Raw genomic sequence first — 14,156 nt, 5'->3', positions numbered from 1 at the left:
AATACAATAGAGACTTGTTCACATGATTAATAAGCATGTATTTAATGTAGCAAACAAATGAGCAGTTACTGCCTTTTTGCTTGGTAGGGCAGTATTAATAATTCTCTTTTTTGTTGTTGTAATGATTACGCTTAAAATAATCCTAAAAAATCTTCTTCACATTGACTAAAAGTCAGATTCACTCCAAATGTGGCCTTTGGACTCACAATAATAACGTTGATGGATTTTAAGATGGCCACTATACCAGTAGATGCATATTAGCACATACGCTAAAATATGCTAAAAAAATACTTCTAAAATGTACCATAGGACCAAATGAAACCGCATTTGGAATGTAGGCCCATGGTACAAAGGGATTGGTCAAAAGATGGCTGCGTTATTGACAGATCCAAAATCTGATTTTATGTGTCCATTTAAACCACTCTAACTCCACTCCACAGTGGCCTATCAACGTGAAACTTGTCATTGATATCATAGACATCCCTAAAACGAACCACACTGAATTTGGTGTTGATATAAAAAATACAAAAAAAGTCAAACTATTAATTAACAACTCATTCTTTGCACATGTAACACTAAAACTCACAATCATTTTCTCCTCATGAACCATACGTCAGATTCACTCCAGACTTTGTATTTAGACTCGTGATTTCACATAGAGGAAGATTGTTCCTACATGACAGAGTACTTGCTTTGCTATCCAAATGATCTTGTATTCATTCTGTCATCCTGAACACCGTTTATTGCTGCTTGCAGCTTTATTTTGTAGTCTTCCTTAACGCTTCGTGTTTTTAACTTTGTCTCTTGACGTCACAACACTCTGAATCCTCAATTCCTCTTTGCGTTACACAAAGTGGCATGAGATATTTCTTTAGCACTTAAGCTGCAGAAGAATGTCCCATTTCAGACAAGCTTCTGATGATCCTCAGTCCCGAGGAGTTCCCACTAGTACCTTAACCCAGCCGAGGACACTTTGTGTGGACGAGGATAGGGGTGGGGAGGGTGCTGTTGGGGTCTCATGTCCTGAGATTTGTTTGTGGTGGGGTTTGACTGAATAGCCTCCCTCCATGATGATCCCTCCACTTCCTAAAGCACTCAACCAAGACCATCACCTTTCACCCTGCATCCTCCCCCAAAGATTCACTATTTACATATGTGAAGTCCCCCTGCTCCTCCCTCCAACCCCATCCATATCCTGAATCATCCTGTGATCAGAAAGGGAGTGACTGGCAAGACACCAGGGAAAGCAAGATAAATAAAATGTTTTTTTTTTTTTTACGAATCAGGAAGAGGAGCAAACACAAGATGAAAACATTCAACTTAACAAGAAGACTCTCTACATGCCCTCAATTTTGTTGGGGGGAATAAGACGTCTCTAAAGCGTCTCTAAAGTTAACAACCCCTACTTTGTTGAGATCATAATGTTACACAAGTTTAGGACGTGTTCACATTTCCAATCCCCGATCACCCATTCCAAATACAAAGAGAGTCTCTCTCTCTCTCTCTCTCTCTCTCTCTCTCACTCTCTCTCTCTCTCTCTCTCTCTCTCTCTCACCTAATGTGTACAGTATCTGTCCAAAAATATCTAAACTCTTCTCTCTACCATTATACATTATGTTTAAGTTCACAACACCCCCTTCCCATATTAGAAAAAACTCCATGAAATATGAGGATCTTGGTGGAGAAAAGTGTAACTACTAACAGAGATGTAGAGAGGGAAACCAGAACCATGTGAGCGGGGGTCAAATGTCCCCTAAATAAAACCAATAGGGAAGAGCCATGCTCTCCAAACTCTGTTTATGTGACTGCCACTCCTTTATAAACTTCGGAGGATTTGAATTTACCTTGATAATGTCACCTTGTTCAAGGATTTGTTAAGCCATTATATGTTAAATCCTTTTTAAATTGTACATTTTAAGAATCCCTTTTCCGGTTGAAATAAATCATAAATCAAATCGTATTAGTCACATGCGCCGAATGCAACAGGTGTAGACCTTACAGTGAAATGCTTACTTACGAGCCCCTAACCAACAATGCAGTTTAAAAAAAACACGGATAAGAATAAGAATTAAAAGCAACAAGTAATTAAAGAGCAGCAGTAAAATAACAATAGCGAGACTGTATACAGGGAGACACGGGTACAGAGTCAATGTGCTGGGGCACCGGTTAGTTGAGGTAGTATGTACATGTAGGTAGAGTTATTACAGTGACTATGCATAGATGATAACAACAGAGAGGAGCAGCGCTGTAAAAGGGGGGCAATGCAAAGAGTCTGGGTAGCCATTTGATTAGATGTTTTCTGATTCCATAGTTTATTCTGATCAAATACAACTGAAACAATTCAGATGCTCAAAATGGTGTGACATTTCTATTCAGATCAAGAGATATCCAAACGTGTCCCAACCTCCTTTGATCTTGAGCTTGAGAAATCAGTTGATTCACTAGGGCTCACTAGGGCTTCGTTAACAGGGAAGTCCGCCAACCCCTGCTAATTGGGGGGAGCATGCCAGACAACAGCACCAATCATACACACTCACAGCTCATACACAAGAGTAATTCATATTGTATATCCTGACACACGAATCTCCACCCACTTACTATTGAACGGTGCTGTGCTTCATTCTCAAACAGCGGCCAATGCTCTTGATTCGATGCCGTTCGCAGAGCAGAACGCAGTGTTTGAAATGAAACAAAAGCAGGGCCACGGCAAAAGGCCGTATGTCTGCCAAACATATTAGCTGCTCCACTTGGGCTGCATTGTGACTGAACTTGTGTACACTCTACACACCATGGATTGAGTGTAGTGAGAGGGTCACTGTGTGAGACAAACACATTCCACACTCTCATAGCCATATTGGAAACAAATTCGGTCATGTGCCACCCTGGGCATGAGGAGAAAGAGAGGGCAGAGGGATTTGGAGGGCTGTCATCCTATTGTGTCTGTGTGGGAAATCTGGGTGAATACTTTTCTAATCCTTTTTGATCGCACTCTAAAGCCAACACTTCCTCACCTGTCCGGGTGTGTCATGGGAAAGAAGAGACTAAAACAATAGGGGTTTTCCCCCCATTTTCAAATGTTCCACAAGCTGTCGTTCTGCCTGTCTGCGTATGTCTGTCTGTCTGTGTCTGTCACTTTCTCTCTCTCTCTCCCTTTTCTCAGTCTCTTTCGTTCTGTCTTTATTTCCCGCTGATTGTCGTTTTTTTTTTCTCCCCCCATTCCTCCCGAGCCTCCTTTTTTTCTTTGTTGCTCTGTTTGTCTGTAGACGTCCCTTTCTCAGCCATTTACAGTAAGTCGCTGCATTTTCTCTCCTCCCTTTTTGTGAATGGGATACAGACAGTATGCAATTACCTGGTCTTGGGTTTCGGTGTGGCCTGTTCCGTCAGCTCCACACCCACTGCAGACACACATGCACGCGCACCCACGCGCACGAACACGCTCGCGCGCGCTGCGCACGCACGCACGCACGCACGCACACACACACACACACACACACACACACACACACACACACACACACACACACACACACACAGTCGTCTCCAGCTGAAAGTGCACAGCTGCTGCTGTTTACCCTCTCAGGCCCAGAAAAACATCCTGTGCTGTACAGTCAGTCAGTGAGAACCTCCCCTCACATAATAAACACAGCCTCAGCAGTTTGAAGCTCCACTTTGGGTGGTTTGTGTGGCCTTCAAGGCAAAGGTCCCCACCAAGGGAAGAGCTTGACAGAAAGTAGATGTCTTCTGTAGAGTTTGGATTGAAAAATGGGGGAAGAATATAGGCTGTGTGGAAGATCTAGTCAACATACTCAGAATGTTCATGCAGATGAAGAACGAAACCAAGACAGGAAATGTTAGGAATTGAAAACCAGTCAAGGTGTGGAGAAATGCAAGAAGCAAAATACAAGACGAACAACTTCTACATTTAAAGGTTTAATAGACAGAAATAGACAGACGTATACATATGGGAAGACAGACACGTTCCTCTAAGAGGTTCGCAGAGAATCTCTCATCCTCCGGGGGGGGGAGGCCAGACGTTATACTCCTCTTTACCTGTTCATTGTCTCATCCTTCCCTGCCCTGGGCCAAAACATTGCATTAAGGCTGAGACATAGGGGTTGACACATTTGAAATATCTTCATTGCGTAAGGACACCCATGGCCAATTTTATGGCTCAAGGGCTAGATATCACTTACTAAGACCTGCTTTAAGGTGACCTCCGGCCTTAGAGAGGGTACCTGGAGTACAAATTCCAATAGGGAATAATCATCAGAATATTGTTCTTAACAAGTAACATGACCTTGTGAGGTCAAACGTAAAATGTTTCTCTCGAATTTAGAAGGTTAAGGGTTCGACTAGGATTGATCACTCAACCTTCTGTTCCAGAGTCATAAAATGTAGGCACTCATGGTTAAGGTAAAGGTAAAGGTTTGGGATAGGGTAATAAAAAAATATACATAAATGTGTGTCCACCACTGGGATTGAACACGCAACCTTCTGATCCACCACCCCCGTCCACAACGCCCTTGCAAAATCCAAGCCTACTTGATGGTAATAATATTCACTGTTGCCCCTAGTGGCCTGTTTTGAAGGCATTTCCCGACGACATCGGGACATGGATATACGTCCAATTTCGAAGTCACTTTTGAGCAATCTGCCTGGCCTTTTGTTCATTGAAAGACAGTTTCGTGGCCGGTGGCGTTGTTTAGGTTTGGGTATATTTTGTGTTGGGTGCATAGGAAGTTATGGCCTGTGTTGTGTCTGGAAGAGAGGAGAAAAAGTTGGCGAGGACACCAATGGCTTCCAAAGGAACTGCAGGAATGTGTGTATGCACATGTATGTTTATTCGTGTTTAGATGTGTCTGTCTGCATCCCTTGTTTTCAACTGACTGTCACCGAAGCGGTCTGGCACATGTTAGGGATCCCTGTGCGGACGAAAGTGTTTGCTTTGCCTTTGAACTTGATGACATCATAGAGGGTAAAAAAAAACTATCCACTCTTCTGTCTCTGTTCTTCTACAGCAGTGGCATTCCACAGCCCGCCAGTCACCATCAAGAAGGAACCACCGAGCCCTTGGTCCGACCCCAGCCAATCCTGTAGCCACAAGCAGGTCCCCAATGGAGAGCAGTGCCTTTATGCCAGGTACACATGTCAACAAGTACAGTACTAAGCTTATTATGGCCCGTATACAAACATTCTCATCTTATGGAGTCAGAGGATCCAGAGCAGGTCACTAGTCAAACAATTCCAGTCAATTCTCATACACAAGGCAGTGCATCAAAGAGAGTGACCAGACAAGCTACTGAACACAACGTGAGTCACTACAAAACACCCATCCCCCATAAGCCCACTTTGGCTTACTGACCTGTTTTACTAATGTTAGGGCCTACTACTGATGCCTTGGTAATACTCATGAACCAAATTGCGATTCATAAACCATGCTTGTGTGTGTTTTCTAGTGCCTACGAGCCGAAGAGGGCTGCAGGACCCAATAAGAGCTCCTGCCCCCAAGGGACGCCCATGTCTCCCATGCAGCATCATTACTCCCCCAAGCCTGCCGGGGGCGCTGGTGGACGGCCTGACAACACGGCCTACAACATGAACTCCCCTGCCGCCTCTCAGCCACTGCCCAACCACAACAACTACCCCATGAACCCCAGGTATTAACCCCTGTACTGTATGAAATACTTCAAATTGTGCCACAAAACGATTAGCCTTTTGGTTGGTGACATAATAATATTCTGTCGGTACTGATAGTTTTCATAACCTCTCGTTTCCCTTCTGTTAGTTCCAGGTATCAGGCCCCCTCAGCAGACATGTGCCCCCAGGGGTTCCCCCCTCAAGGGCAGGCCTTCCAGCGCATGCACCCTGCCCCAGCTGGAGGCGGTGGTGGGGGAGGAGGAGGTGGAGGACCAGGTGGAGGTGGTGGCTATCATCGGCAGCACTCAGACCCCTGTCTACCCTACATGCAGCAGAGCTTCAAGCAAGAGTACCTGGACCCTCTTTACGAGAGGGCCACCCACATGGCAGGACCCGGGCATGGATCAGGGCACGGGCCTCACCCACCTCACCAACACCAACAACCCCACCCGCACGCTCACCACCATCCGCACAGGTTCCCTCCTGCCCACATGATGGTAAAGCAGGAGCCAACTGACTACACCTATGAGCCTGGTGAGTGATTAAAACACTGAGGGTCCAAGGGAAGAATGACAGAGATACAATATGAGTCTGTTTAGAATGGCAGCCCCCGTTTAATATAAAGAATCTATACTGAATGACTCGTGGTTTTAGGAGGGAATCTAATCTCTCACGGAGGTCACAGAGCGTCTTTCCCCCCTTAACAAATCATAACACACTGACCCACGGAATACTGCAAAACATACCCTAACTAATCCCATATCACTCATGTAGGCATATTCACCTTCTGTAGGACGTATTACTTACACATATTGATTTGTGGCTTTTTCTCTCTGTCCTACAAAAAGTTCCTTTGAAAAAAAGGTTGCTTTGCGTCATCCTGGCATGTATGGATAACATTAGAACAAAATGTCCAAACGCAGACACTTCTATATCTGCTACAGACCTTGCCCTACCCCCTCCCTGCCTCCAAACTCCTCCTTTCAACTCCCTGGCACTTTGCAAAAAAGGTATTGACTCTTGACTGTAATACAGTTTCTTTCCTCTACACCCCTCCCCGCTCCGTCTCTCCACACTTGTCTCACCGAAAGGGAGGCAGAGGAATTTCATTGAGAAAATGGAGGGCACTGGAAAGACTAGAGTCCCCAGTGGAGCACTCTGGGGTGTCGGGTTGCAACAGCGGCTCCCTTTTCTGCAGGCAGATGAACTCATAATGGAAAAATGAGCACGGCCGCAGTAACTTGAACACTGACTGTGGAGGGAGAGAGGAGGGGGGAGGACAGGGTGGGGTAGCCAGGGGCCTTGGCAGCCATACCTACACAGTGTAGCAGAACAGCCCCGAAGCCCTGGCTGTTCCCTTTAAAGGAAAACTCTCTTTTGGTATTTGTTTTATTGGTCCATTGTTGATATAGTCAAAAATGTTATGCATATCAGCATTCAAGTTTTCAAGATATATAACTTTTAAAATGCATCATACCGGCTGCGTTTCTATATTTTGAAAGTGATAGGAGGGGTTGAAGAGGCTGGTGGGCCTGCCTGAGACGTGTGCCGCAGATAAAAGCTGGCAGCTGTTTTTCCTGCTCCAAAATGCTATCACAAGGACCCCATTGTCATACTTGAGTAAAAGTAAAGTTACCTTTATTAGAAAATGATGAGTAAAAGTGAAAGTCATCCAGTAAAATATGACTTGAGTAAAAGTCTAAAAGTATTTGGTTTTAAATATACTTAAGTATCAAAAGTAAATGGAATTGCTAAAAAATATATACTTAAGTATCAAAAGTAAAAGTATGAATATTTTCAAATTCCTTTTATTAAGCAAACCAGGAGGCACAATTTAAAAAATGTATTGTTTATTGACAGATATCCAGGGGCACACTTCAACACTCAGACAACCTTTACAAGCAAAGCGTTTGTGTTTAGTGAATCTGCCAGATCATAGACAGTAGTCATGACCAGGGATGTTTTCTTCATTAAGTGCGTGAATTGGACCATTTTCCTGTCAAAATGCAATGAGTACTTTTGGGTGTCAGGAAAAATGTATGGCAAAAATATAAATAGTAAAGTAAAGTACAGATACCCCCAAAAACAACTTAAGTAGTACTTTAAAGTATTTTTACTGAAGTACTTTACACCACTGCTGAAATGTGACCAAAATGATAGATAAGCGCACCACTAGCACATAGGCAGTTATGCAGTTCAGGCTTGTGAATAAAGTTGTCTTTTTCATATTCAAATTTCCATCTAGTATATTAATGTGTGCCATTGTGTTGCGTGAAAGACACAAAATGGCTACGAAAGCTGGCGACACCAGCCAGCAAACAATTGACCCGGGCGCTCTCGTCCCAAATCTTCCCATCACTCCCCAGTGGCAGGCTTCCCTGGCTGGCAGTGATATTATTTACAGTGTGATAGTCTGCTGGCCCGGAATGGAGGGTCTGATATACCCCAGTGACATCCTATCACAGCCACAGCGCTGCAACTGCACTCTCCAGGAGTGAGTCACCAGGCTAAACACCACTGAGAGGCAGACGAGGCAGGAGACTAGAGCTGCTCCACCTTTCACCCACTCTGGCCTCCTCTTGCCATTCATGCACTCACTCACACAGGCACACATACTGTACACTGTGTAGGCGATAAGAGCAGTTTGTCACCAACCCGGGCGCAGCCATTAGCAACAGGCGGAAACATCCAAGGTTTTCAATTAATACAACTTTAGGAAATGGACATTTGATTGGGGATTGATAGAAGTATGAAGATCCCATCCATTTGCAGTGTGGGATGGTTGAGTCAAGTAGAGGTGTGTACAGGTGGATGGACAGAGTGCTGACAATGCAGACTCACATTCTCTACCAATACACTGAACTATACTGCTGCTCTTCCCTAGGAGATAACTCATGGCCTAAAAATACTGTCGGAGACAAGTGATATTAGGACAAATAAAGGTTTTGTCCTCACGATTAAAACAAAAATATGCACATTAATGCTCTTTCTCCCCATGGATATTGGCCTAGTGTATATAGACTGAGGAAGGAAATCCATCTGTACACTGAAAACTATTTTACTGATTGTTTTTGATTCACTGCATTGACCAATAGGTGTATGCTTGTTTTTCTGTCCTACAGATGTGCCTCGATGTCCTTCCATGTACCACCACAACGAGGGGTACCCCAACCCCCAGCACAACAATGAAGGTAAGCAAAAATGTGTCTGGTGTAATTCATTATTACCTGTTATATGCATGTATAAGCCCGTCGTAGATACTACATAGACATTTATGACAAGTGTTATAATGCATTATGACTGCCTAATCATGTTGTTGTTTTTTACATGCATGCCTTATTACCAAATGTCTGTGCCAATGGTTCATGGCACTGAAGATAGGATGGGGGATACTACATGTTCTGAATCTCCCTCTCCTATTCTTCATTTAAATGAGGCCTGGCTACTGGCTGTAGCTTTGCGGTCATTGGCTAACCAGCCCAGAGTGTCCTTATTTCCATTGGCTAACCGGCGGTGTGTCTATGTTTCCATTGGCATAGGCTCTGGCCTCTCCCATGCCCCAAGAATCCCTGGATAAATATTACTCCTGGAAAAAGCCAGAGTATTTTTCCTTGAGAAAAGAAAAACAATCCTCATCTTCACTCCCTTTGTTTGTCACACCATTTTGGGTCATTCTAGTTCTTGTCCAGCATAATTTCCTAAATAAGTGAGAATTCAGGAATTGCTCTTGAACAGCCAATCACAAAACAGATTGTATTATTAAACAGGCATTCTGCAGTTGCTTCATCCATTTTAGCCTTTTAAATGAATGATATATACCCAATGATTCTTGGAGAATATAACTTATAACTGCATCAGTCTTGCTGGGGTGTGGAGAACAGAGATGTACAACTTCACTGTCTCTCTGTCAGCAAGAAGCTGAGGTCACTGCCAGATTCAAAGTCTGTTGTTGCCTCCTTAAAAAACGCATTTAACCTTTATTTAACCTTCAGTTAAGAACAAATTCTTATTTACAATGACGGCCTACAATGACGGCCTACTCATGAGCTTCGTTTAACTGTCGTACCCCATCAGAACCCAAAATATACATTTGTTTTACATGTAAACAAACACTGTACAGTCTCAAAACAAAACTATAAATGTTGATATCATGGATGGTCAGTCCTTGTATCCATAGCTCTGTCTATGCGTTTGAGAGTGGTTAAATATCTCCAGACCCATCCCTCAGCCTTTTACCAAATCAGTGTTCAGGTGCCCCTTTAGGAATCACAAGAGTATTAGACACTTCAAATCAAAAGTATTATTAAAACAAAAGTAAGAGGGAAGATGGAGTCCTTTCGAGATGTTTAGTGTGAGGAATCCTCCCCTTCTCACTAAGTGCGCTACACATTCTTGTTGAAGTGTAAGAGATACATGAACCCAATATAGTCATTCATTTTGTGAAAATGTGATCCGAGATATGGCATGGTGAACAAGCTATAGCAACACAAGACCACTTTAAACACGGTCTTTTCTTACAGGCTATCTCTTTGAAAACGACTCCCGTGTCGTTCCTGAGAAATTAGAAGGTGAGTCTTACAACTCCTTGCACACTCCAATCCACTCCAATAGGTGTCACTGAGATCAGATTATGGTTATTGATGATGGCACTGAGGGTGTCCACTGTCAGTTCTCCATGGGAGAGACATAGAATCCACTCAAATCACACCACGCGGCTCTCCATTTGGGATCGAGTACCTATCGCTCACAATAATCTTCCCAAGTACGTGTATCGGTATCAGCACTATATCACTGCCAATAGTATCAGATAAAGTATAACTGAACAATAAGCTTTAGAGTTTTTTTTTTTTTTTGCGTAACAGGCTCCTGGTTGGAGCTGAGTTAGTGGGTTTTGTTTCCCATGCTTGAGGTAAGGACCGGGCTCCTGTGTCATGGGAGCAAGGTGATAGTCAGTTTCCCATGGTGCACTGGGGTGACTGATGTGAGGGGAGAGACTGAGGGCTTCCGCAGCAGGTTGAACTGGCGAAACACACCGGATTAGAGTGACAGCTACTTACAGTGACAGTCCCCATGTTCCCACACTCATAGAACTATATATTGGCACCATTCCCTGCTTCTCAATTAATCAATCAACTGTCACTCACAATGTTGCAGTTACTACAGTATCTTAAGCCTGTCAAGACAGCCATTGATTGGACTCAACCAAAATTACTGTCTCATCCATTATCCTATTAGTAATGTTGAAAAATCTTTGCCCACATTGCCATCCCTGTCATTAGCTGTCCTATGTCAATGGTAGGGCTGTGATGGTCATGGAACTTTGGTTGCAGGTTAATGGTCAGTCAAATGACCATGCGCGGTCACTGTTATAATCATTTGAATAGCAAATGATTCATTTATTTATTATTAAGAAGCACATTTTCTCCTCCACTCCTGACTACATGTGCTGCAGCTGCACGGAGGGGGGCGTTGCCTAGGCAATCAAAGACTTGTTTGCTACAACACCTTGCTTATTTCAGCAAGGACCAACAAGGTTTCATCACGTTGTAAAAAAAAAAACATGTTACCCAGAAACAGACTCAGACTCAACCGCACAATTGTTTTTGTTTTGTTACAGCAGTTATAATTGTCTGTTACACGATTATACACTAATTGTACCATCCCTAGTCAATGGTCGCTGCATACTTCCTCAAACAGCCTGAGCCTCCAGCCTGGTCCAACCTGCAGCATCCCTTTTCCTCTCCAGGTGAGGTGAAGCAGGAGGGTGGTACCGTGTTCCGTGAGGGGGCCCCCTACCAGCGCCGGGGATCCCTGCAGCTCTGGCAGTTCCTGGTGGCCCTGCTGGACGACCCTGGCAACGCACACTTCATCGCCTGGACCGGCCGCGGCATGGAGTTCAAACTAATCGAACCTGAGGAGGTAAGGCCCAACCTACAGTAACTCATATTATAAGTCCATTTGGGATCTTTGCTCTTTGTTGAAAAAAGCAAGAAGTAGAGTTCAAACTCATCAAGCCAGAAGGGGTAAGGCCCAACCTTAACCCTAACCCTAACCCTAACACAACCGAGGTCTAGACTAGCTAAATCTACAGCATTTCTGTTACGTTTCCCTGAAGTCCATTTGGGATCTGACCGTTGTTTAGAAACATTAGAAGTAGCTTTGGGTCAGTCAGATGTAGGAGGTCTTTAATGCGGATCGTGTATTGTCGAGAATAACGTTTCAATGTTTGAGATTGTTCCTCCCTCCCCTTCCCTACTTCTATACAATCCCTCTTGGGCCATGCACTGATCTAAACTGCCAGGCGCCCATTAGCCTCCATGCATTATTGACCAATCGTAACAGTAGATAACACACACAAAATGGAGGAAGAGCTTCATCACCTAATGTTCACTCCTTACATCACATTACCCATAAGTCAATGGACTGTATGAGAGGAGCTTTTCAAGTTGAGGGCTGTTGACTTAGAAATTCATTTACCTGTTTGAATAAACTTCTAAGACGTTTATTTATAAGACCGTTCTGATACAATGACACTTCCATTATCTGGTAGCTGTACGTAAATAATTAATACTGCAAGGTTTTTACAAGAGCAATTAAGGTTGAGTGTGCACTCAGGATCAAAGAGAGGAGTCTGCTCTGGGACACTAGCATTCCCTCAAACCTCCCTTGGACCGCCGAGTCAGGAGTCTAATATGCCTCTTCTACACTGAACTCTTCCTAGTGACCAGAATGTTTGTCAACAACACAAAGCTCATACACAGTGGTTTCACTTCACACTCGCTTGGAGATGTGAGACTTTTCATAGGTATTGGAATTAACAGGCTGTTCAACGGAAGGTTGAGACAAATTTCACGACGCCGCCTCAATGAGAACCAGGCACCAGACTCTTATTTCACTGCGTACATTGTGGGACTCTGTTTGTATTCAAGTGGTGATGGGTTACATAAAAAGGAAGTGAATCCACATGTGGGGACTCGCCCTGCTTTTGACATGATGAGTCAGTTAGCTCGGAGAGGAAGAGCATTTCAACTGGTCACCGAGGACCTCTAGTGGTGGCAGTGAAACATTGCAGGCTGAAGCAAGAAAAAGTGTGTTGTTCCTTCAAGGGCAAATTATTTGGAATTCATTCATATTGGTTCCTGAGTGAAAGTTCTTACTCCATCTAAACTCAATCTATATAATAAAGTATAATAGGAGTGTCCTTTGACAGATTATAAAAACATTGTCTCCTTTAATGTGTGTTCATTCACCTGTAAAGAGCAGAGGGTCTATCCATTGGAGCTGAACAGACCCAGATGCAAAACCACCTCTCTCTCTTCTCCCTATGTTCCCACCCTCCTCTCGCTTTCTCTTATCCCTCCCTCCTCTCTTGTTCCCTCTCTCCTCTCAGGTGGCCAGGCTGTGGGGCATGCAGAAGAACCGTCCAGCCATGAACTACGACAAGCTCAGTCGCTCTCTGCGATATTACTACGAGAAGGGAATTATGCAGAAGGTACAAACCAAGGCTTTACTCAGCAGTTCCGGTTTGTCTCTGAGAGTGGAGAGACTGCCTGTCAGTTTGTTGGCTCCTTCAATTCAATTTGGAAGCAATGTTTTTATATGAAATGGCTTATTTGTTCCGTACTTGCATTAGTACAATAACACCAACGAATGAACAGAGAAATCCCTTTCCTCTGTGTTTGCAGGTGGCAGGGGAGCGCTATGTTTACAAGTTTGTGTGCGAGCCCGAGGCCCTCATCTCCCTGGCCTTCCCCGACAGCCATCGGCCCGGCCTGAAGGCCGAGTTTGAGCGCTACGTCAACGAGGAGGACACCGTGCCCCTGTCCCACATGGACGAGGGGGCCTCCTACCCCCAAGAACAAGCCCCACCAAACATGGGCGCCCAGCCCTACTCCAAAGGCTACATGTACTAATGCTATGACCCCATCCTCCAAATTCTCTCTGTAATATCCCATAATATCCACCTATTGCACATGCCCACCCCATTCACTTGTATATAAGGCTATGGTGGTTTTTTGTTTTTGTTTGAATGAATCTCATTAGGGATTTTTGAGTTTTTAACAGCTGCATTCCTCTCACTTCTGAGGCCTATTCAATCCATACACATGACTGTGGTTAAAGAGATTGCTTAATAAAGACACAATATTACTACTACTCTATGTGCCAAGATGTTGTTTTACTCCTCTGATAACATTGTGGCAGATTGGGAATGGCTACACAGAGGGAGAATGGGTGTTATCTCAAGGTATGGAGTCATTTCTAAATCATGGGTGTCAAAATCAGTTAACCAAACTGAAGTCAAAGTCGGTGACAAAAGAGCACATGCATTTCCTACCTGCCATTTCCTTTTCTGACGGTATCAGTGGTCACACCTTATGTCAACTAGGAAACATGATTACTACAAAGGTTCTCAAAGGTCAGGCTGTTCCTCTTCTAATATATGCACACACAGCACGCTCCAAGCTGCAATGGGACACCTGAAAATTCATCAATTAAAAGAATCAGTTGAAATGTAAATT

The 14,156-nt window shown here is 44.0% G+C and overlaps 1 protein-coding gene across 4 annotated transcripts in view; it reads left to right on the top strand.

Annotated features, from left to right (window-relative positions):
• Window positions 1-13,791, top strand: part of LOC112223550 (ETS translocation variant 4) — a 28,909-nt gene extending 15,118 nt beyond the window's left edge. For 3 of the 4 annotated variants that reach the window (XM_024386626.2, XM_042305394.1, XM_024386624.2), the window contains 8 exons: window positions 5,019-5,139; window positions 5,457-5,657; window positions 5,786-6,171; window positions 8,760-8,828; window positions 10,158-10,205; window positions 11,384-11,556; window positions 13,028-13,129; window positions 13,323-13,791. In XM_024386626.2, the coding sequence (XP_024242394.1) occupies window positions 5,019-5,139; window positions 5,457-5,657; window positions 5,786-6,171; window positions 8,760-8,828; window positions 10,158-10,205; window positions 11,384-11,556; window positions 13,028-13,129; window positions 13,323-13,550 (1,328 nt within the window). In that variant the 3' untranslated portion in view covers window positions 13,551-13,791. The remainder of the gene's footprint in view (window positions 1-5,018; window positions 5,140-5,456; window positions 5,658-5,785; window positions 6,172-8,759; window positions 8,829-10,157; window positions 10,206-11,383; window positions 11,557-13,027; window positions 13,130-13,322) is intronic. The other variant, XM_024386625.2, reaches the window with a different exon arrangement.
• Window positions 13,792-14,156: the final 365 nt, after the last annotated feature.

Source organism: Oncorhynchus tshawytscha, linkage group LG24 (assembly GCF_018296145.1).
Source record: "Oncorhynchus tshawytscha isolate Ot180627B linkage group LG24, Otsh_v2.0, whole genome shotgun sequence".
Lineage (NCBI taxonomy): Eukaryota > Metazoa > Chordata > Actinopteri > Salmoniformes > Salmonidae > Oncorhynchus > Oncorhynchus tshawytscha.
Note: the sequence above shows the minus strand (reverse complement) of the source record. Positions and strands in the feature narration are given on the sequence as shown.